Below are 22,810 nucleotides of genomic sequence, written 5' to 3'. Positions count from 1 at the left end.
GGCAAAACCCCATCTCTACTAAAAATACAAAAATTAGCCAGGTGTGGTGGCGTGCACCTGTAATCCCAGCTACTTGGGAAGGTGAGGCAGGAGAATCGCTTGAATCCAGGAGGCGGAGGTTGCAGTGAGCTGAAATGCTGAGATCATGCAACTGCACTCCAGCCTGGGCCTTCTCAAAAAACAAAAGAAAAGAAAAAAGAAAAAAGAAAAGGAAAGAAAAGACCCACCAAAGTCATCCGGGCAGCAGGCAATGTTATAGGAGGTCAAACCTGGAGGTTTCTGGCCAAGAACACTGCAGCTCTTGCCTAGATCTCAACATTACTTTCAGAAAGGGAATTAACAGGAAACTGGACCAGAGGGGTTGAAGCATTCTTTCAACAGGCAGGTACCGAGCCTCACCCTATGCAGGTGCTGGGGAATCCACAGATGCGCCCTGTAGGGAGTTTGGTGAATTTACAGTGGTTGTCAAGATCACTCATTCTGGAGTTCAGCTCCATAGCACTTGGTCACCTCTGGGGTTTGCTCAAATTGGTTACCACATAGGATGGATGAAGAGCCACGCCTGTCAGCTTTAATTCCACTAATTTGACTGTTCCCTTTTCTGTGCACAACACTGTGGCAGGTGCCTGCCTCACTTTCAAGACACTAATTACACCCCCAAATTGCGTCCTCCATCTTCCCAGCCCTGAACTGAGCTCATTAAACATACAGGGTCTGCAAAGGGCTACAGCCCCTTGCCAAGTGGCAGGGAGCAGGAGTCAGTGTGCCTGCCCCAACAAGGGTGAGACCCAGAAGGAGGGCTGGTCCCCACTTCTGGGAGGGAAATTTCTAAAGACATTCTTATACTTCACAGACTATATGAAGTTTATATCTCATAGACTGGAGTATTTTAGGCATACCTTAGATCAAATAACTGTTTTTTGGCCCATTTATTTCTACTTAATAAAACCGTCTTTCTCTGCACAGATCAAGTTAACCACTGACTGGCTCAAACTTCTAACCATTATTTTGTTACTTTCTCTCTAAGGGAAAGTGATTTCCAACAATCACATTACAATTGAATTCTGATATTAAACTTTTTGACTAAGTAGACCCCTCCCCACTTCCTTGCTGTCACTATGGCAAATATATGTGCAAGAGACTCCCTTCTGGAAGGTTTAAAATTTTTTTTTGCAAGGTTTTTGAGAGTTGATGCTGATCACGAAACCATACCTACTCCCTCATATATATTTTTTGAGACATGGCCTCACTATGTGCCCCAGGCTGGAGCACAGTGGCACAATGTCAACTCACTGCTACCTCTGCCTCCTGGGCTCAAATGATCCTCCCACTTCAGCCTCCCAAGTAGCTGGGACTACATGTGTGCCACCATGCCAGGTTAATTTTTGTATTTTTTTTTTTTTTTTGTAGAGATGGGGTTTTGCCATGTTGGCCAGGCTGCTCTCGAACTCCTGAGCTCAAGCAAGCAGACCTCAGCCTCCTGAAGTGCTGGGTGCTGGGATTACAGGCGTGAGCTACTGCACCGGGCCTTCCTTCACATGTTTAAACTTTACTCTACTCCCCTGTTCTGGATGTTGTCTTAGGTATCTGAAACCTGCCATCACTACCTGATAAGAAAGGTCAGGGCACCCTTGGGCTATCTGACCTTTTCTCGTTTGCACTGTGGGAAGCAGGAACTCTGGTATGTGAGCTGTTCCGCGGGATTAAAAAAAGGCTGAAAGATCAGACAACAGAGATCAGACAACAGCCCTGTCTGGAGTCTGAGAATTGGGGGCACATCCTGGCTATGGGTGAGGTTGCTGCGTTTCTAGTTCCAGCATCTGCAACAGGGACAGGCACTAGCTGCCGCTGTCCCCAACTCTCAAGAACTGTATAGTACATAAAAGTATGCTCTGAGGAATAAATCCTGGTACTCTATGGCATGGTAGAGTGACTACTGCTAACAGTAATGCATGCTGTATTTCTTTTATTTATTTATTTATTTTTTGAGACGGAGTCTCGCTCTGTTGCCCAGGCTGGAGTGCAGTGGCCGGATCTCAGCTCACTGCAAGCTCTGCCTCCCGGGTTTACGCCATTCTCCTGCCTCAGCCTCCTGAGTAGCTGGGACTACAGGCGCCCGCCACCTCGCCCGGCTAGTTTTTTGTGTATGTTGGTAGAGACGGGGTTTCACCATGTTAGCCAGGATGGTCTCGATTTCCTGACCTCGTGATCTGCCCGTCTCGGCCTCCCAAAGTGCTGGGATTACAGGCTTGAGCCACCGTGCCCGGCCATGCTGTATTTCAAATCGCTAGAAGAGACTGTTTTGAATGTTTTCACAACAAAGAAATGATAAATGTTTAAGGTGATGGGTATGCTAATTACCATGATGTGATCATTACACAATGTATAAATGTGTAGGAATATCAAATTGTACCCATAAATATGTACAATTATTACATGTCAATAAAAAAAGTATGCTCTTGGCCAGGTGTGGTGGCTCACCCCTTTAAGGCACTTCGGGAGGCTGAGACGGGAGGATCACTTGAGGTCAGGAGCTCGAGAGCAGCCTGGCCAAAGTGGTAAAACCCTGTCTCTACTAAAAATACAAAAATTAGCCAGGTGTGACGGCCGCACCTGTTGTCCGAGCTACTAGGGAGGCTAAGGCAGGAGAATTACTTGAACTCAGGAGGCAGAGGTTGCAGTGAGCCTAGATCATGCCACTGCCCTCCAGCCTGGGCGACAGACCTAGACTCTGTCTCAAAAAAAAAAAAAGTATGCTCTAGTGCCAGGCAAGTGGTAGGTACTTGAATATGTACTACATGAAAATGAAATAACAATCAAGGCTTCAAAAAGAACTTGGAAAAGCTTCCGTCACTTCCCCAGAATAAAAGGAATGTATTTACTACTGTCATTTTTATTCTATGAGTACCTTTCCAAAGATTCATGGTCTCAATTCTTTCTTCTTTTTTCTTCCCTGTGCCTATATATAATGTAAATGTGCCAAATTTTCTGATCTCTAAGCTACATAGGGCCAAGATGACACTTGCTTGATCACTGCTGCTTACAGCGGTTCCAGTCCTGGTTTCAAGTTCTATCAATTCAAGATCTAACGTTACTCAATTCTAGCAGGAAGGGGAAATGTGATACAAAAGTCAATGAGCAGCTGGGCACAGTGGCTCATGCCTGTAATCCCAGCACTTTGGGAGGCTGAGGTGGGCCTCCCAAACTCCTGAGGTCAGGAGTTTGAGACCAGCCTGGCCAATGTGGTGAAACCCCACCTCCACTAAAAATACAAAAATTAGCCAGGTGTGGTGGCAGGTGCCTGTAGTCCCAGCTACTCAGGAGGCTGAGGCAGGAGAATTACTTGCACCTGGGAGATAGAGGCTGCAGTAAGCCAAGATCGTGCCATGGGCAACAGAGTGAGACTCTGCCTCAAAAAAAAAAAAAACAAAACAAAAACACTCAATGAGCAATTAGGTAAAAGCTCCCCCCAGGACCTGACACCATAGATGGGGTCCCACCTCATGGAACCAAAGCTGAGCGATGTGAGGAGTTCCATAGACGGACCCTCTCCCCAGCAACACAACCATAACTGGTGAAAATTATTTTAAAATCAACAACAACCAACCATTTAGAGTCTGGAAATTATCCAAAGGACATTCAGGAAATAAAGAAACATTTATTCCGGAAAATCTACTACATTTCAGTCAAAGCAGCAAGAGTCACGGCACTTAGGCCATGACCTGCTCATCATCTCCTTCCTCCCTGAGCTCACCTCCATGGAAACGTCACTATCCACTCTAGTGCATGTGGCCAAGAAAAAGGGTGCTCTCTTTCCCCAGCTCCCAGTCAAGGGCTTTTGCACCTCCTGGGAGGGGCAGGCCACCAGCACATCACCTTCCCACCCCTCTGCTGGATGTGGCAGAGACTAAATCCAGGCAAGTGCAGTGGAGGAGTCATGGGCTCCCTGCCTCCACCCAGACCCCACTCCCACACAGGGGTTCCACTCAGTCACGGCAAGCCCAGAATACTGGGGCCCCAGTTGCTCTCACCACAGCTTGCCTGGAGGGTGAAAGTTACATGCTGGGAGAGGCAGTCTCAGAAGACCAAAGGCTACTGCCTCTGCCCAGTGCCCTATAGGAATATCACTCCCAGAGAAGTGGGCCACTGCTCCCATCCCCAGCAATACAGTTCTGAGTTTAGCTCAGGAGGAGAAGGAGGCTGTAAGAAGAGTGTGCCCAGTGGGAAATACCTGATAGAAATCTGTTTTCTCTGCAATGACTTTTAATATCCCTGGAGCAATGGGAGGAACCGTCACCATCTGCAGCTTGCCAAAAAAAGGGTTGTGTCCAGAGCTCTTGTAGCGTTTCATCTTGTCTTCAATGACAAGAGCCAGGGACTGGGAATGGTTTATCACTTCCAGCAGAGTGGAAATGGCCACGTTCTGGAGGTAGCAGTCAGTCACACAGCAGCAAATGGTCATAAGGGATTTCAGCCAAGGTGGAAAACTGGAATCACCCGCTCCTGAAAGGAAGCCCGCCGGAGAGGCAGAAACAAGCAGAACTGTGTGAGAATGGGTCCCCAGTCTGCAGATTCTACAGCTCCCTAGATCTGGGAAGTTACCTGAGAAATCCATCTGGACAGCAGTGCACTGACTTCCTGCTGGTGAGACTAATTTGGAAATAAGGTCTTTACAGAGGTAATCAAATTAAGATGAGGTTGTTAGGGTGGGCCCTGATTAATCCAATATGACTGGTGTCCTTATAAGAGGGACATGTCAAGGGAAGACAGGACATACAGAGGACACCTTGTGAAGACAAAGGCAGAGATAGGACTGATGTAGCTGCAAGCTGAGGAGTCCCCCAAGGGTTGCCGGCCAGCACCAGAAGCTGAAGAGGCCAGAAAGTATTCCACCTGGAGTCTCAGAGGAGGAGCGTGGCCCGGCTGACACCTTGATCTTGGACTTCTGGCTTCCAGAACTATGAGACAAATTTCTCAGTTTACTGTACTTTGTCAGGGAGCCCTAGCAAACCAATATATAAATACTGGCCAGGCCTGGTGGCTCACGCCTGTAATCCCCAGCACTTTGGGAGGCCGAGGCAGGCAGATCATATGAGGCCAGGAGTTTGAGACCAGCCTGGCCAACATGGTGAAACCCCATTTCTACTAAAAATATGAAAATTAGGGGGCCAGGCGCAGTGGCTCACGCCTATAATCCCAGCACTTTGGAAGGCCTAGGCGGGTGGATCACGAGGTCAAGAGATTGAGACCATCCTGGCCAACATGGTGAAACCCTGTCTCTACTAAAAAAAAAAAAAAAATTAGCTGGGCATGGTGGCACGTGCCTGTAATTCCAGCTACTCATAAGGCTGAGGTAGGAGAATCACTTGAACCCGGGAGGCAGAGGCTGCAGTGAGCCAAGATTGTGCCACTGCACTCCAGCCCGGCAACAGAGTGAGACGCTATCTCAAAAAAAAAAAAAAAAAAAAAAAATTAGCTGGGCATAGTGGCACGTGCCTGTCGTCCCAGCTACTGGGGAAGCTGAGGCAGGAGAATCACTTGAACCCAGGAGGCGGAGGTTGCAGTGAGCTGAGTTGGTGCCACCACACTCCAGCCTGGGCAACAGAGCCAGACCCTATCTCAAAAAAAAAAAAAAAAATATTTATCAACAGGTATCATGAAATAGTCTATTTACTCCCACTGAATGCCACTCATGTTTTAGGTCTTCTGATGGGCTGTGCTGGACACCCAAGCCTTAAAAATATAGGCCCCACCCTTACTACTTTGCCATGTAGTGAGACACAAGTCAAAAATGTCCTAAGTACAAATGAGGAAGGGAACAAATGAGGCCAATAGCGCCTTCTTGGCTGACACGATTTGAGCTAGTCTTTAAATACAGGTTGACAATCTCTAATCTGAAATCCCAAATCCAAAATCTGAAACCTTATTAGCACTGACATGATGCTCGAAGGAAATACTCACTTTCCTTCCAAGGAGCATCTTGGATTTTGGATTTCTGGATTAGGAATGCTGAACCGGTAAGTGTAAGGCAAATATTCAAAAAATCTGAAAAAAGTCCGAAATCCAAAATACTTTTGGTTCCCAGGATTGCGGATAGGGGATATTCCACCCACATCAATCACCCCACTGTATGATTCCTGAAGAGGGACTTCGGCACGGCTGCCTCTCACCTGGCAGCTGGAAGAGCGTTGCATAGAGCTGCTCGGTCTCTTCCTCGGACAGGTAGACAGGGAAGGTGGCACAGTCCAGCAGCAGGTGGCAGGCGGCGGCAAAGGCCTCCCTGCATTCCTCCCTGGAACCCCTCAGGTCAATGACCACCTGTTCAACATCCCATTCTCTCCCGTTTTTCCTGGCGGGGCTGCTGGGCGAAGACGACGGTGACTCCGAATTTTTTGTCTTGAATGGAGACCCTCGCGCCATGAACAAGTCTGAAAGCATCTGCTTGAACTGAGGCACAGTGATGGGCTTGGGCTCCCATGAGTTCTTCCTGCTGCAATCCTCGGCCGCCAGGCTCTGCGTCCCACCCCTGTCTCTCTTCCCTGCAGGCTCCTCGGACTTGCTTTCTTCTCCTGACGCTGTCAGCTGTACTCCAAAAATGTTCTTGCTGGCAAAGTTGGCAATTAGCTCTTGGATGCAAAGAAAAGTCCTCTGCATGCTCCCACCCTTCTTCCAAACGTCGTCCCTTTCCAGAGAAACTCGAGGAACCCTCAAGTGCTCAGAGAGCTCCGGTGACGAGGCACTGAGCCCGATCCCACTGTCCTCAGACTTCAGAGGGGGAAATGAAGCATCTTCATCACCGGGAATCATTGCCTTTGTTTCCAAAATTATTTTGCTGTTTTCACCTTTTACTGGACTCTGTAAAAAATAAAAAGACATGAATTGTGCATCTCTTAACACCAAGGTATTCAAGCATCAGTTGAAATCATGAATATATTTCAGTTCTGTTTTTCAAAATCATCACTCTCTAGACTACAGAATCTCTGTGTCAAGCGTATAATGAAATTCAGGAGGCACCCAAAGCAGGGGAAGGAGAGGGGTGGGTGGCAAAGAGGAGACTGGTGGACCCACACGCTCTCTGGGGAGGCTGGCTTTTGGGCCTATTTTTCTTGTGTTTTTGCCTAAATATACAAACCCTTCAGAGTTCAAAAAAGTTGTTTAAAAGTTGTTTCTGCCAGGGCATGGTGGCTCAAGCCTGTCATCCCAGCACTTAGAGAGGCCGAGGTGGGTGGATCACCTGCACAGTTCTCTGGGCAACAGAGCAAGAACTGTTTCCGACAAATTAACAAATATCAATGAGGAAACTGAGCTGAGGGTAAAGTAAAGGTATGAAGAAATCAAATAAGGCCAGGAGTGGTGGCTCATGCCTGTAATCCCAACACTTTGGGAGGCCGAGGCAGGTGGATCATTTGAGGTCAGGAGTTCGAGACCAGCCAAGCCAACATAGCAAAACACCATCAATACTAAAAATACAAAACATTAGTCAGGCATGGTGGTGGGTGCCTGTAATCCCAGCTACTCGGGAGGCTGAGGCAGAATTGCTTGAACCCATGAGGTGGAGGTTGCAGTGAGCCGAAATCACACCACTGCACTCCAGTCTGGGTGACAGAGAGAGACTCTGTCTCAAAAAAAAAAAAAAAAAAAAAAAAGGTAAAGCAAGTTAGAGAACAGTGTATGTTATGTTATCTTCAAAAAGATGTTGAAGTCCTAACTCCCAGTACTGGTGACTATACCTTAATTTGAAAATAGAGTCACGGCCGGGCGCGGTGGCTCAAGCCTGTAATCCCAGCACTTTGGGAGGCCGAGATGGGCGGATCACGAGGTCAGGAGATCGAGACCATCCTGGCTAACACAGTGAAACCCCGTCTCTACTAAAAAATACAAAAAACTAGCCGGGCGTGGTGGCGGGCGCCTGTAGTCCCAGCTACTCGGGAGGCTGAGGCAGGAGAATGGCGTAAACCCGGGAGGCGGAGCTTGCAGTGAGCTGAGATCCGGCCACTGCACTCCAGCCTGGGCGACAGAGCGAGACTCCATCTCAAAAAAAAAAAAAAAAAAAAAAGAAAATAGAGTCTTTGCAGATGATCCAGTTAAGATGAGATCATTAGGATGGGCCCAAATCCAGTAGGATTGGTGTCATTATAAAAAGGAGAGATCTGGACATAGAGACAGACATGCACACAGGTTGACGGCCAAGTGAACATAAAGGCAGAGACTGGGGTGATGCTTTGACAAGCCGAGGAATGCTGAATATTGCCAGCAAACCACCAGAAGCTCCGGGAGGCATGAGACAGACTCTTTTTCCCCAGTGCGTTCAGGAGGTGCCAACCTTGCTGACACCTTCCTGTCAGACCCTGGCCTTCGGAACCATGAGAAAACAAACATCTGTTGTTGAAGCCACTCGGTCTGTGGTACTTTATTATGGCAGCCCCAGCAAACTAATCCAGTACCTCATCTCGCTTATATTTGAAATAACCAAAATCACACACTACAAACACACACATGAAAGAGTCTGCAAGGCTAGTTATAACTAGCCCATCAACTGTAGCTACATAGTTATTAACTATATCTAACCATTAACTGCAGTTACAGAGCAGGCAAGTAGCGTGAGAGTGGGTGAAACAAAGGGTGCTAAAACTTAAATTTTTTTTTTTGTAGAGACAGGGTCTTGCTCTCACTCAGGCTGGAGTGCAGCCGTGCAATCATGGCTCACTGCAGCCTCAACCTCTTGGGCTCAAGCGATGCTCCCACCGCAACCTCCTGAGTAGATGGAACTACAGGTGAACACCACCATGATGAATTTTTATTTATTTTTTTTTTTGGGACGGAGTCTCGCTCTGTCGCCCAGGCTGAAGTGCAGTGGCATGATGACTCACTGCAACCTCCGCCTCCCGGGTTCAAGCAATTCTCCTACCTCAGCCTCTGGAGTAACTGGGACTGCAGGCACATGCCATCATGCCTGGCTAATTGTTGTATTTTTAGTAGAGACGGGGTTTTGCCATGTTGGTCAGGCTGGTCTTGAATTCCTGACTTCAGGAGATCCACCCGCCTCGGCTTCCCAAAGTGCTGGGATTACAGGTGTGGGTCACTGTACTTGGCTTAATTTTTATTTTGTAGAGAGGTGAGGTCTTGCTGTGTTGCCCAGGCTGGTCTCGAACTCCTGGGCTCAAGCAATCCTCCTGCCCCAGCCTCCGGAAGCGTTGGTATTACAGGTGTGAGCGACGGCACCATGCCAGGTGCTAAAACTTTTTCAAGTGAGTTTTACAAGCATATTTGAAATATCACCTGGGTATCTTCTAGTGTTTATTCCTATCCTAACCAACCCTAAAGACGTTCTACTCCCATGAAGGCATAGGCTGCTTTTAGCCCCCAGAACCATTTCCGCCCCTCAGAGCACACACCGAGGTTCCGCTGGTGGACTCCGTGTCGAGGTAGGAAGGCGGCATCTGGACTTTGCTGAGCACCTTAAAACACGTCTTCAAGGCATGCGTGAGTTCAGGTAAACTTAAGGCCTCCATGTCCTCAGCAAGAGGCTGCACCAGGCAGCCGAGCACCTGAGGGAGATACTGGGTTTGCACCTCAGAGTAAAGTTCCTGTGAAATAAACACATGGGTTAACCCCACATTGCTGGTTTACAAGCAGAAAAACAATGCATCTCAAAATGGCATCTAATTCAATTTTTTAGGGCATACATTTCACATTAATTTTCAAATCAGAAAACAAAAGAAGACTAGGCACAGTGGCTCATGCCTATAATCCCAGCCAGCACCTTGGGAGGCTGACACAGGGAGATTGCTTGAGCTCAGGAGTTCAAGACCAGCCTAGGCAAAACAGTGAGACCCCATCTCTACAAAAAATACTAAAATTAGCCAGATGTGGTGGCACATGTCTGTGGTCTCAGACACTTGGGAGGCTGAGGTGATAGAACTGCTTAAGCCTGGGAGGATGAGGCTACAGTGAGCTGAGATCATGCCACTGCACTGCAGCCTGGGTGACAGTGAGGCCCTATCTCAAAAAGAGAAAAGAGGCTGGGCATGGTGGCTCACATCTGTAATCCCAGCACTTTGGGAGGCCGAGGCGGGTGGATCACCTGAGGTCAGGAGTTCGAGACCAGCTCAGCCAATATGGTAAAACCCTGTCTCTACTAAAAATACAAAACATTAGCTGGCCGTGGTGGCGGGTGCCTGTAATCCAGCTACCTGGGAGGCTGAGGCAGGAGAATCACTTGAACCCCGGAGGTGGAGGTTGCAGTGAGCTGAGATCGTGCCATTGCACTCCAGCCTGGGCAACAAGAGCAAAACTCACACACACACACACACACACACACACACACACACAAAGAGAGAGAGAAAAGAACATTTCTATTGTTTTTGTTTGAGACTGGATCATGTTATGCTGTCCAGGCTGGTCTCAAACTCCTGGGCTCAAGTAATCCTCCTGTCTCAGCCTCCTGAGTAGCTGGGAACTACAAGTGCATACCACAGACCTAGGCTTGGTATTTCAACTTGATCTAGACAAGTCAAGGATGTTATTCCTCTCTTCGCAAGTGGCTTTACACTTTCTAATAGAAAATAAAATTGGCATGTTTCTATATTAAGGAAATTAGTTTCCTTTGAGAAAATTAGCCAACAGCACAATTTTAACTAGGAAACGTATTGACTCTTCCCCTAAAATAACTGTAGTACGGGAATGATACCCAGTTCATCAGCTGGTTGACCTAACTTCAGCTTTGCCCACTTACAACTGGCCCAAAAGTTATAGCCCCTTTGCAATAAGACATTAAAAATATAAGAGATTACATCCAGCTGTATCTTTTATGCCAAAACAAACATCAAAACAGTGCTGCCTATTTATGTAAAACATTTTCAGTAATGTGAGGTTGATAAAGCAGGCATCACCACCAGTAAGAAAGTAAACAATGGCGGGTGTTGAGCCGTCTCTTCCCCAGCACTCACCAAGGGAATGACATCCAGCAGGAAGACCAGGAGGGTGCAGAGCTCCGAGACCGTCGGGGGAGGGGTGACGCTGTTCCTCACACTGTAATGCTGCTTCACTGGTCTATAAATCACAGCAAAGAAAAATCAATTCTTTGGCCAGGCGTGGAGGCTCACGCCTGTAATCCTAGCACTTTGGGAGGCTGAGATGAGCAGATTGTCTGAGCTCAGGAGTCTGAGACCAGCCTGGGCAACATGGTGAAACCCCATCTTTACTAAAGTACAAAAAACTTAGCCAGGTGTGGTGGCCCACGCCTGTAGTCCTAGCTACTCGGGAGGCTGAGGCACAAGAATTGCTTGAACCTGGGAGGCAGAGGTTGCAGTGAGCCAACATCGCACCACTGCACTCCAGCCTGGGTGACAGAGCAAGACCCTGTCTCAATAATAATAATAATAATAATAATAATAATAAATAATTCTTCCTGCAGTAAATCCAAGCACTTCTTACAATTTCCAGTAACATTATTCTACTTCAAACATAATGAAAGTGAGACAGCTTTTGTAGTTCTCATAACTAAATTTTGGTGACTAAAAGTATCTAACATGGAGAAGTGTCAATAAGTGTCTTGAATCTGTTGGTGTCCAAACAGGTTCCCTCTGACTTGAACTCTACCGATTCAGACATGTGTGGTCCCATACCCAGGAGACATGGGGTGCTGTTGACAGATGTAATCGCAGGTCCCCAGTCCAAGCCCAAAGGCACAATCCAAGGGAACGAGGCTGGGCTGGAGAACACCACAGACTACACGGCTGTTCGCCCTGCTGTAGGAGGTGGCCTGGGACTACTCCTCTCCAAGTAATACCAGGAGTTTATCAGCACCTGAGTTGCCTAGAATGCTTCAGCTTCTGTAGAGAAGTGTAACCCCACCAATCCACTATTGTTACTTGCTTATCTTAAACTGAAATTCAAGACTTCTTTTTATATAAACGGGCTACTAGATAAATGGATAAGTTAAAAAGTATCTATTGCTTTTCATCTCATAACCCTGGGATGAATAAATTAACTGTAATAGGATCCACAGGCAACAGCAAAGCCATGTTATACTGAAGACAGACACTCATCTCAGGACAGTGATTAACTCTGGGATGAAAGAAGGACAAAATGTTGCAAAAGTGGAGAGTCAGCTCCATCTGGGTAGAAACACTTTATTCTTTAAAAAAAAAAAAAAAAAAAAACCACGATAGCCGGATTTGGTGGCTCACGCCTATAATCCCAGCACTTTGGGAGGCCACAGCGGGTGGATCACTTGAGGTCAGGAGTTTGGGACCAGCCTGGCCAACACGGTGAAACCCCGTCTCTACTAAAAATACAAAAATTAGCTAGGTGTGGTGGCAGGTGCCTGTAGTCGCAGCTACTTGGGAGGCTGTGCCTGTGGTCCCAGCTCTTTGGGAGGCTGAGATGGGAGGATCGCTTGAACCTGGGAGGCAGAGGTTGCAGTGAGCTGGGATTGTGCCAGCGAACTCCAGTCTGGGTGACAGAGAGACACTGTCATAAAATAAAAAATAACATAACATAACATAACATAACATAACATAACGTAACGTAACGTAACGTAACGTAACATAACATAACATAACATTAACAGCCAGGCTGACCAAAGCATACTCTAACCTCAATAAAATAAGGCCTTGCTGTTGCCTGTGGATCCAATTGCAATTAACTTATTCATCCCAGGGTTGTGAGCTTATTTGGACAGAAAAGCATACTGGTAGCAGCTGAGAAGTAAGACTCTAAGACAGCCAAGAGCATTATAGTGGAGATGAACAAGAAATAAGTTTTACAGCATGTCTCACAGGACAAAACAGGGTTTGAGACATGACCTTATTCCTCCCATAAAGAAAATGGCATGGGAAAGGCCTCTCCAGGAAAGCTCGGTGTTCCCGGGTACGCCACGGCAGACAATTTAGAGGTGGTGCAATTCACCCGGTTAAAAGAGATGGTAAAGCTGATTATAATAGCTTAAAACAGAAATGCTTTTATCTGACCAGTCATACATTAATTTCAGTAAAAATTTAAGAAAACTGAAGATTTCAAAAACGCTCTATCCAGTCACAAAGCCACAAAACTAAGCTGCTTTCAATAGATCAGGCAGCCAGGAGAGGAAAGCTGATTTGATGAATGTAACCAGAAAATGCACGGAGGATTTTCTAAAGTTAGACTTTTAAAGCACCTTCAGAATTACAAGGCAAAGATTATGTGAACCTTCTTATTGGAGATGTTTTTATTCTGCTGGAATCTTAAGTGAATTCTTTCCAAACCTGTTTTAGTTGAATTTTAAAACTCAGGAAAGACTACTCAGCTTCAGCTACTTATATATAATCTGACATTCTAAGCAGCTACAAAATTGTTAAACCCTCTCATCCTTCCTAAATATTCTGTATTCTTGAACTGCATACTTACCTAAAGCACTCCTCAAAACACCTCGTCATATAATCCCAGAGAAAGTCTGTGCTTAGAGAAGTGATCAGCAAATTCACCGTTTTGACAATCTCAGAGGCATTTCTGTTTTCTTTGATTGCACTGTAAAAGGGGAGGACATGAATAAAAATATCTATTAAAAAATCCTGAATTACAAAAAGTGTCCAAAAAACTGTAATCGATTTCACCATCTGTAACTTATTTCTAGAGCTGACACATCCTGATAAAAATGAAAATACTACTGTTCTTATAATGTGTTTGCATAATGCCATCCTAAACAATATTTATATTGATACAGTCTCTTAAAAACAAATTTCAGGGCTGGGTGTGGTGGCTTACACCTGTAATCACAGCACTTTGGGAGGCTGAGGTGGGTGGATCAGCTGGGTCAACATAGTGAAACACTGTTTCCACAAAAATACAAAAATTAGCAGGGCATGATGGCGGATACTTGTAATCCCAGGTACTCGGGAGGCTGAGGTGAGAGAATCGCTTGAACCTGGGAGGCGGAGGTTGCAGTGAGCTGAGATTGCGCCACTGCACTCCAGCCTGAGTGACAGAGTGAGACTCTGTCTCAAAATAATAATAATAATCATAATCATAATAATTTCAGAGCTACTGTAAAAAGAATTTGTACAGAAAATCAGTTTTAGTCCATACTCTATTGGTAGGATAACATGGCACATGGATATTCAGCAGGGAAATTTAGCCAAGATTTTAAATGTTTATCTTCTTTTTTTTTTTTTTTTTTGAGACAGTGTCTCACTGTTTCCTAGGCTGGAGTGCAGTGGAACGATCTCGGCTTACTGCCATCTCCGCCTCCCAGGTTCAAGCAATTCTCCTGCCTCAGCCTCCGGAGTAGCTGGGATGGATTACAGACGTGCACCACCACCACTTCAGCTAAGTTTTGTATTTTTAGTAGAGACGGGGTTTCACCATCTCTACTAAACCTGGCCAGGCTGGTCTCAAACTCCTGACCTCAAGTGATCCACCCGCCTCAGCCTCCCAAAGTGCTGGATTACAGGCGTGAGCCACAGAGCCCAGCCTTAAATGTTTATCTTCTATGGCTCAGGAAATTTATTCAAGAAATTTATCCTACCAAAATCCCTGCATAGGTACATAGATGTGTGCAGAAGTGCACCACTAAAAGGCCATTAAAAAATACTGAAAAAGGCCGAGTGCAGTAGTACACGCCTGTAATCCCAGCACTTTGGGAGGCCCAGGCAGGTGGATCACTTGAGGTCAGGAGTTTGAGATCAGCCTGGCAAACATGGCAAAACTCTGTCTCTACTAAAAACATAAAAATTAGCCAGATACGGTAGTGGGCATCTGCAATTGCAGCTACTTAGGAGGCGGAGGCAGGAGAATTGCTTGAGCCCAGGAGGTGGAGGTTGCAGTGAGCCAAGATGGTGCCACTGCACTCCAGCCTGGGTGACACAGTAAGACTCCATCTCAAAAACAAACAGGCCACGCACGGTGGCTGACGCCTGTAATCCCAGCACTTTGGGAAGCTGAGGCAGGCAGATCACAAGGTCAGGAGTTCAAGACCAGCCTGGCCAACATGGTGAAACCCCATTTCTACTAAAAATACAAAAAATTAGCTGGGCGTGGTGGCAGGTGCCTGTAATCCCAGCTACTCAGAAGGCTGAGGCAGGAGAATCACTTGAACCCAGGAGGTAGAGGTTGCAGTGAGCCAAGACTGCATCACTGCACTCCAGCCTGGGCAACAGAGCAAGACTCCATCTCAAAAGCAAACAAGCAAACAAAACTGAAAAAGCAGAAACTGTCTAAAAGTCAATCAATAAAAAATTGGTCAGTCAGGATTTATTATTTTTATTTATTTTTTGAGATGAAGTGTTGCTCTGTCGCCCAGGCTGGAGTGTAGTGGTGTGATCTCGGGTCACTGCAGCTTCCACCTCCCGGGTTCAAGGGATTCTCGTGCCTCAGCCTCCCAAGTAGCTGGGCCTATAGGCTCGTGCCACCGTGCCCGGCTAATCTTTGTATTTTTTTTTTTTTTTTTTTTTTTGTAGAGACCAGGTTTTGTCATGTTGGCCAGGCTGGTCTTGAACTCCTGACCTCAAGTGATCTGCCTGCCTTGGCCTCCCAAAGTGCTGAAATTACAGGTGTGAGCCACTGCACTTGGCCTTAAATAAATGATAAATCCTTAACAAAAAAATCCAAGGCAACTAATCCCATAGGAGAACAGTGTAGAGCTACTTACAACTTGCATTTCAAAAAACAAGCAGTGGCCAGGCATGGTGGCTCACACCTGTAATCCCAGCAGTTAGGGAGTCTGAGGCAGGACTGCTTGAGGCCAGGAATTCAAGACCAGCCTGTGCAACACAGCAAGACCTCGTCTTTACAGAAAAATTAAAAATTAGCCAGGTGTGGTGGTGTGTGCCTATCATCTTGGCTATTTGGAAAGCTGAGGTGTGAGGATCACTTGAGCCCAGGAGTTCAAGGCTTCAGTGACCTTTGATGGTGCCACTGTGCTCTAGCCTGGGAGACAGAGACCTTGTCATGCTGGAGAGTGACACTCCAGAGAGTGCCAGGCACGGTGGCTCACACCTATAATCCTAGCACTTTGAAAAGCTGAGGTGGGCGGATTGCTTGAGCTCAAGAGTTTGAGAGCAGCCTGGGCAACATGGTGAAACCCCGTCTCTACAAACAAACAAATATATATGTATATATATATATATATATATATATAGAGAGAGAGAGAGAGAGAGAGAGAGAGAGAGAGAGAGAGAGATCAGCCTGGCAAACATGGCAAAACTCTGTCTCTACTAAAAACATTAAAATTAGCCAGATATGGTAGTGGGCATCTGTAATCCCAGCTACTTGGGAGGCTGAGTCAGGAGAATTGCTTGAGCCCAGGAGGTAGAGGTTGCAGTAAGCCAAGATGGCTCACTGCAAAAAATATATATATACACACACACACACATTTATATATATATTTATATATACACACATATGTATACATATTTATACATACATATATGTTTTTATATATACACACATTTTTATATATACGTGTATATATACATATTTTTAAATATACATGTATATATACACACATATATTTTTATTTATTTATATATATATATATATATATTAGCCGGGCATGCTGGTGCCTGTCTGTAGTCCCAGCTACGTAAGGGGCTGAGGCGTGAGGATTGCTTGAGCCCAGGAGACTGAGGCTGCAGTGAGCCATGTTCACGCCACTGCACTACAGCCTGGGCGCCCCTGTCTCAAAACCAAACAAACAAACAAACCAACAACAAGAAAACAAAAGGAAAACCCCAAGCAACTAAATAACTGGTGTAATTCCACCTTTAAAATAAAAGACAGGCATCTATGTATTTATGTATGTAGTAGAAGTCTAGAAAGAGGTAAAAATGTTTTATGGTTTTCTCTGAAGGGTGCTAGGATTATGGGTGACACCTTTTCTCTTGATCTTTCAAATATCAGTAAATTCGACAATGAACATGTATTACTTTCATATTCAGAAAAACAATAAACCGCTTCCATTCTGGGAGAAAAAAGCAAACACTAAGAACTCTTGGTACACTTACAACTAATAAACCAGAAAAATAGGAAAATTGATTTAAATTTTCAATGTACCCAATGCTAGTTCAGACAGAAGGAAATTACATTAAGAGTAAAAGCAAAAAGGAAAAGGTTGTATCCCCTTAAAAGCAACAAACTAAACAAACAAAACAGGGTTTGTGTGCAACTGTGCACCTGAGGCCGACGTGCCTGCTGTCTTCCAAACACCATTCACTCTGCCTCCGGGGCAATGGAGCCTGTGCCCTCCGGTGCCCTGCCTGGGTCTCCCCCGATCTCCCCAACACACCCCAGACTACTGTCCTGAAGACTCACACCCCCTTCCACTTTCCCTCTTCTCTCCGCCCTGTAACTCACCACTTGGGTATACTAGATCAAGCTGCCTTTGTTAAATGAGTTTCATACTTGATCAATACATACATTTCATTGTTTCATACTTGATCAAAAATACACTTCATACTTGATCAAAACATCAATAAATACCTGTCACCCCAGGCTGGGGAAAGACTACATCAAACTCCCTTTAAACTCTTCACAGTACTCCGCAGGGAAGTCAATTCCCACTGACTGACTTCAAGGCATTGATTATTTTAACCAAGGATCTCACCTGCTGCATCTCCACTTTCTCTACCACCTCACAATTTATAGTAAGCAAGAGAGAAAAAAAAAAAATCATAGCACCGGGGAAGGAGAGAGATGCGTGATGTTAAAGGCCAAACTCATACCTTATCAACGAATTTCCACTCTGGGTGTAGCTAAGTTTAAGATCAGAACCAAGGGCATCTCTGCAGTAAGAATAAAAGGCCCTGATGACTTCGAGAAACAAATTCGCAACCACCTGAGGCCCTGCAATTAGAAGGAAGATGGTCAGAGACAGGTTAACAATCCCTTTTAAATCAGTAAGTGACATATACATAAGACATACATACAGTAAACCTGCGCATACAGACAATTTATATAGTCTAAAATATATAGAAACTTAACTTTAGTGGTGACGACTTTAGCTGGGGAAACAACATTCATGAAAATAGCCAACATTTTTGTAGAACTTCCTATGTGCCAGACACCCTTCTACGCATTTTACATCTATTAACGTATTAAACCCTCGTAACAGCCATCTGGACAGATCCTGTACTGCTGATTACACATAAGATGGAAACACAGAGAGGTTAAGTAACTTGCCCAAGGCAGACTCTGCTAGATGGAGGCAGAGCGCAGACAACGTGTGTTAAGTGTGCATAAACTGCTGGCCAGGGACATTACTCAACAGAAATATCCAGAGAGCAGGGCAACTTCTTCAATTCCTTTAGTCATGAGCTGGAGCAACACAAAAGAAATGATCCCCATCCTGAAATGCTGAGGAAGATGGCACAAGAGAACTGGACCAGCTGCACGTTAGAGAAGCTTCACTGTAACCAGGCAGGGGATGGACAGGGCATTTCCGCTCTGCAAACCGCAACCCTCAGGCAGCTGAGGGCCTGACTTCTTACCCATGTATCCAGGGGAAGAAACACGCAATCAATTCAGAGAAAACGAAAGCTCTGTCAACACTGGCAAAAAAGCAGATTAATCCAATCTTTAACACTTTCTTTTCACAAAACCAAAAGATGTGTCTCTGAGAGAACTATTTTCATGCTAGTTTCCTGTGTATTTTTTTTTTAAGATAGAATTTATTATTATTATTTTTTGGAGATAGAGTCTTGCTCTGTTGCCCAGGCTGGAGTGCAGTGGCGATTTCAGTTCACTGCAACCTCCACCTCCTCGGTTCAAGAAATTCTCCCACCTTAGCCACCCAAGTAGCTGGGATTACAGGTGTGTGCCACCATGCCCAGATAATTTTTATATTTTTAGTAGAGGTGGGGTTTTGCCATGTTGGTCTCGAACTCCCGACCTCAGGTGATCTGCCCGCCTCGGCCTCCCAAAGTGCTGCGATTATAGGTGTGAGCCACCGCACATGGCCTTGGCTTCCTGTGTATTTTATCCACAGCATAAGAATGCTAAATTCTTGTTACAAAAATGAAGGCAATTTTGTGGCCTTGATTGATGGAGGAGGAAATGAGGTATGGCTAAAGCCCAGCCACAAAAAGCATGGACAGGACTGAATGGCTGTCCTGTGCCTCCTAGTTCTATATAACCACCTCCGTTGCCTCCTCAGTGTGATTTCTTGCAGACGGCTAAAAAATTAGAAAGAGTAAATTAAGTGACTGTTAAAATTGGACAGGAGCGTGATATTCATTTGCTTCCAGAAAATATGACCTGGAGCCCAAGTTAGCAGCAACATTTACTTGGCTCAACAAGGTGCATGATTTTGACATAAAACACACATCTCCAGAATGCTAAGTTATATTTTCTTCTTTTAATACTTCCCTGAAGTTACACAGCAAGCTCCCAATACATTTATATAATTGTTCCACTTTTTGAACTAAATCACAATTTTTCAGAGCTGCAGTTACTTTACACTAGCAGGAAAATCTATTTGGTTTGAGGTGGGAGCGGGGAGATGGGAAGAGGAATCCGAACAAAGTGCAGACACTCTGAGGCAGCACATCAGGGGCAGAGCCTGGAAGAACAAATGCTTCACACTTGGGCTTTGGTTAAGAACAACGAGAGCTGCACAACTCTTGGAATAAAGTTCACGTGGGGACAGAAGCAAACATCTTGGGTAGGGCTTCTCTGAGTGTAATCAGGTAAGCATCAGGGGGTGCTGACAAACTGAGCTTAGGCTCCTGACTGGCCCTGGCCAAATGACCTATTCCTGCTCAACCTTAGTCTTTCCACCTGTAAAATGGGCATAGTGGGAGCACCCATCTTGGGGTTGCCGGAAGGACGGAGGTGTGTGTGCAGACAGATATAAAAGGATGCATGCAAATCGCTTGGCACAAAATAATTGCTCAAAAAATGTCAGCCTTGGTTATTATTAATGAACAGTGAAAACACTCCAGGAACATGGAGTCTCCCCTTCCCTGTAACTTCACAAGAAGCTGCTCCCCTTTTGTTCCCCTAGAGCTGGCACCGTCCCTGCCACACGGCAGATGCTCTGTGCTTTTGAATGGTAAGCGAAGGGCCTCCATCCCAAGGCCAGAGAGAGGCCACTTCACTAAAGCTCTCAGCTCTCTCTTTTTTTTTAATGGAGTCTTGCTCTGTCACTCAGGCTGGAGTGTAGTGGCATGATCTCAGCTCACTGCAACCTCTGCCTCCCAGATTCAAGCGAGTCTCCTGCCTCAACCTCCTCAGTAGCTGGGATTACAGGCACGCACCACCATGCCTGGATAATTTTTATATTTTTAGTAGAGATGGGGTTTCACTATATTGGCCAGGCTGGTCTTGAACTCCTCACCTCAAGTGAGGCCCACCTCGGCCTTTCAAAGTGCTGGGATTAGAGGCGTGAGCCACTGTACCTAGCCAGCCCTCAGCTTTCTTGTTCTCTGCAAACAGCTACCAGGAGGCAGGTACACCTGGAGCACTGAAATGACATTCTTAGGCTTGCAATCCAATGGAAGAGATGGGATCTTTTCCCTGGGATAGGGCTCACATAAGCAGATGTAGACCTTAAAGTGAACTGATATGGTAGCAAATTTCTTTTTTTTTTTTGAGACAGAGTCTCACTCTGTTGCCCAGGCTGGAGTGCAATGGCATGATCTCAGCTCACTGCAACCTCCACCTCCTGGGTTCAAGCGATTCTCCTGCCTCAGCCTCCCAAGTAGCTGGGATTACAGGTGTGCGCCACCATGCCTGGCTAATTTTTGTATTTTTAGTAGGGATGGGGTTTCACTATGTTGGCCAGGCTGGTCTTGAACTCCTGACCTCAGGTGATCTACCTGCCTCAGCTTCCCAAAGTTCTGGGATTACAGGCATGAGCCACCATACCCGGCTGCAAATTTCTTTTCTTTTTGAATGGAGTCTCGCTCTGTCGCCAGGCTGGAGTGCAGTGGCGTGATCTCGGCTCGGCTCACTGCAACCTCCACCTCCCTGGTTCAAGCAATTCTGTTGCCTCAACCTCCCAAGTAGCTGGGACTACAGGCACGCGCCACCATGCCCAGCTAATTTTTGTATTTTTAGTACAGATGGGGTTTCACCATCTTGGCCAGGCTGGTCTCAAACTCCTGAACTCGTGATTCACCTGTCTTGGCCTCCCAAAGTGCTGGGATTATAGGCATGAGCCACCGTGCCCGGCCACAAATTTCATTCATTCATTCATTCATTCATTCACTTATTTGAGACAGAGTCTCGCTCTGTCACCCAGGTTGGACTGCAGTGGCGCAATCTCGGCTCACTGCAAGCTCCGCCTCCTGGGTTCACGCCATTCTCCTGCCTCAGCCTCCAGAGTAGCGGGGACTACAGGCGCCCGCCAACACGCCCAGCTAATTTTTTTGTATTTTTAGTAGAGATGGAGTTTCACCATGTTAGCCCGGATGGTCTTGATCTCCTGACCTTGTGATCTGCCCGTCTCAGCCTGCCAAAGTGCTGGGACTACAGGCATAAGCCACCACACCCAGCCACAGATTTCTTTTTAAAGTGAGGGACAGGGCTGGGGCGGTGGCTCACACCTGTAATCCCAGCACTTTGGGAGGCCGAGGCAGGGAGATCACTTGAGGTCAGGAGTTCGAGACCAGCTTGGCCAAGATGATAAAACCCCATCTCTACTGAAAATACAAAAATTAGCCAGGCGTGGTGGCACATGCCTGTAAACCCAGCTACTGGGGAAGCTGAGGCAGGAGAATTGCTTGAACCCAGGAGACGGAGGTTTCAGTGAGCCAAGCTTGCACCAGTGCGCTCTCGCCTGGGCAACAGAGCAAGACTCTGCCATTCATTCATTCATTCATAAATAAATAAATAAATAGTGACAGAAGGTCACTTTTCTCAACCTATGCTAATAGGATCATAGTCTCTAAGAGGTGAGCCTTCGGTGACCAGAGGATAGTTCAACCCCCTTCATCTTACAGTGAAAATGTTTTTACTCTACACAGTGAAAAGAAGTGGCATGTCCAGGATCCTAAGGCAAAAAGATGGAGGAGGTCCTCTACTTAATTGAAAATCAAACCGAAGCTCATTTTAAGTATGACATTGCAGAAACAGTCTTTAAAGGAAATACCACAGGTGTTCTATAGACACTACAGGAGCTCAAAGGTATTTTCCTAACAAAAATGTTCAAATTATTATGCAAAACTTTTTTTTCAGACTGGGTCTCACTCTGGCAGGCTGGAGGGCCATGGTGCAATCACGGCCCGCTGCAGCCTCGACCCCCTGGGCTCAGGTGGTCTTCCCACCTCCGCCACTTGGCAGCTGGGACTACAGGGAAGCACCACCATGCCTGGCTAATTTTTTTGTATTTTTTTGTAGAGATGGGGTTTTTCAACATGGCTTTTCAGCCATGTTACCCAGGCTGGTCTCAAATCCATGAGCTCAATTGATCTTCCTTCCTCCACCTCCCAAAGTGCTAGGATTACAGGCATGAGCCACTGCGCCCAGCCATGCAAAACTTTTAAGTGACCACAGATCTGATCATTGAACCATATAACATGACTTCAAAGTTCTGAAATTCCAAAGATTAAATTACATTCAAAATAACACTTTGGTTGTATCTCACCGTGTTGTATTTCCCTGAAAACAGGTAATCTGTATTCGGCATAGGATTATAGCAGCATTTCTAACATTACCTATCTCTGGCTTGTCAAGGAGACTGATGAGGACGCGAAAAGGCTTCAGGTACGCATGATGGCGTTCCTCCACGTCGGCATCTATGAACTTCTGATGCAATATCTCAGCCAGACCCTATTTATTTTAAAAAAGCCATATATTAGAATATCGTATATCATAAAGTTATATTACTGGCTAT

The 22,810-nt window shown here is 45.9% G+C and overlaps 1 protein-coding gene across 2 annotated transcripts in view; it reads right to left on the bottom strand.

The window, feature by feature from the left end:
- DOP1B (DOP1 leucine zipper like protein B) overlaps positions 1-22,810 on the bottom strand; it is a 124,047-nt gene that overhangs the window by 46,089 nt on the left and 55,148 nt on the right. For both annotated transcript variants that reach the window (XR_004052763.1, XM_030915409.1), the window contains exons 9-15: positions 22,632-22,746; positions 17,700-17,820; positions 13,390-13,509; positions 10,950-11,052; positions 9,396-9,587; positions 6,171-6,855; positions 4,232-4,503 (exon numbers count right to left, since the gene is read on the bottom strand). Coding sequence is in view for 1 of the 2 variants with exons in the window: in XM_030915409.1 (XP_030771269.1) it covers positions 4,232-4,503; positions 6,171-6,855; positions 9,396-9,587; positions 10,950-11,052; positions 13,390-13,509; positions 17,700-17,820; positions 22,632-22,746 (1,608 nt within the window). In the remaining variant the exon portion in view is untranslated. The remainder of the gene's footprint in view (positions 1-4,231; positions 4,504-6,170; positions 6,856-9,395; positions 9,588-10,949; positions 11,053-13,389; positions 13,510-17,699; positions 17,821-22,631; positions 22,747-22,810) is intronic.

Source organism: Rhinopithecus roxellana, chromosome 13 (assembly GCF_007565055.1).
Source record: "Rhinopithecus roxellana isolate Shanxi Qingling chromosome 13, ASM756505v1, whole genome shotgun sequence".
Taxonomy (NCBI): domain Eukaryota; kingdom Metazoa; phylum Chordata; class Mammalia; order Primates; family Cercopithecidae; genus Rhinopithecus; species Rhinopithecus roxellana.
Note: the sequence above shows the minus strand (reverse complement) of the source record. Positions and strands in the feature narration are given on the sequence as shown.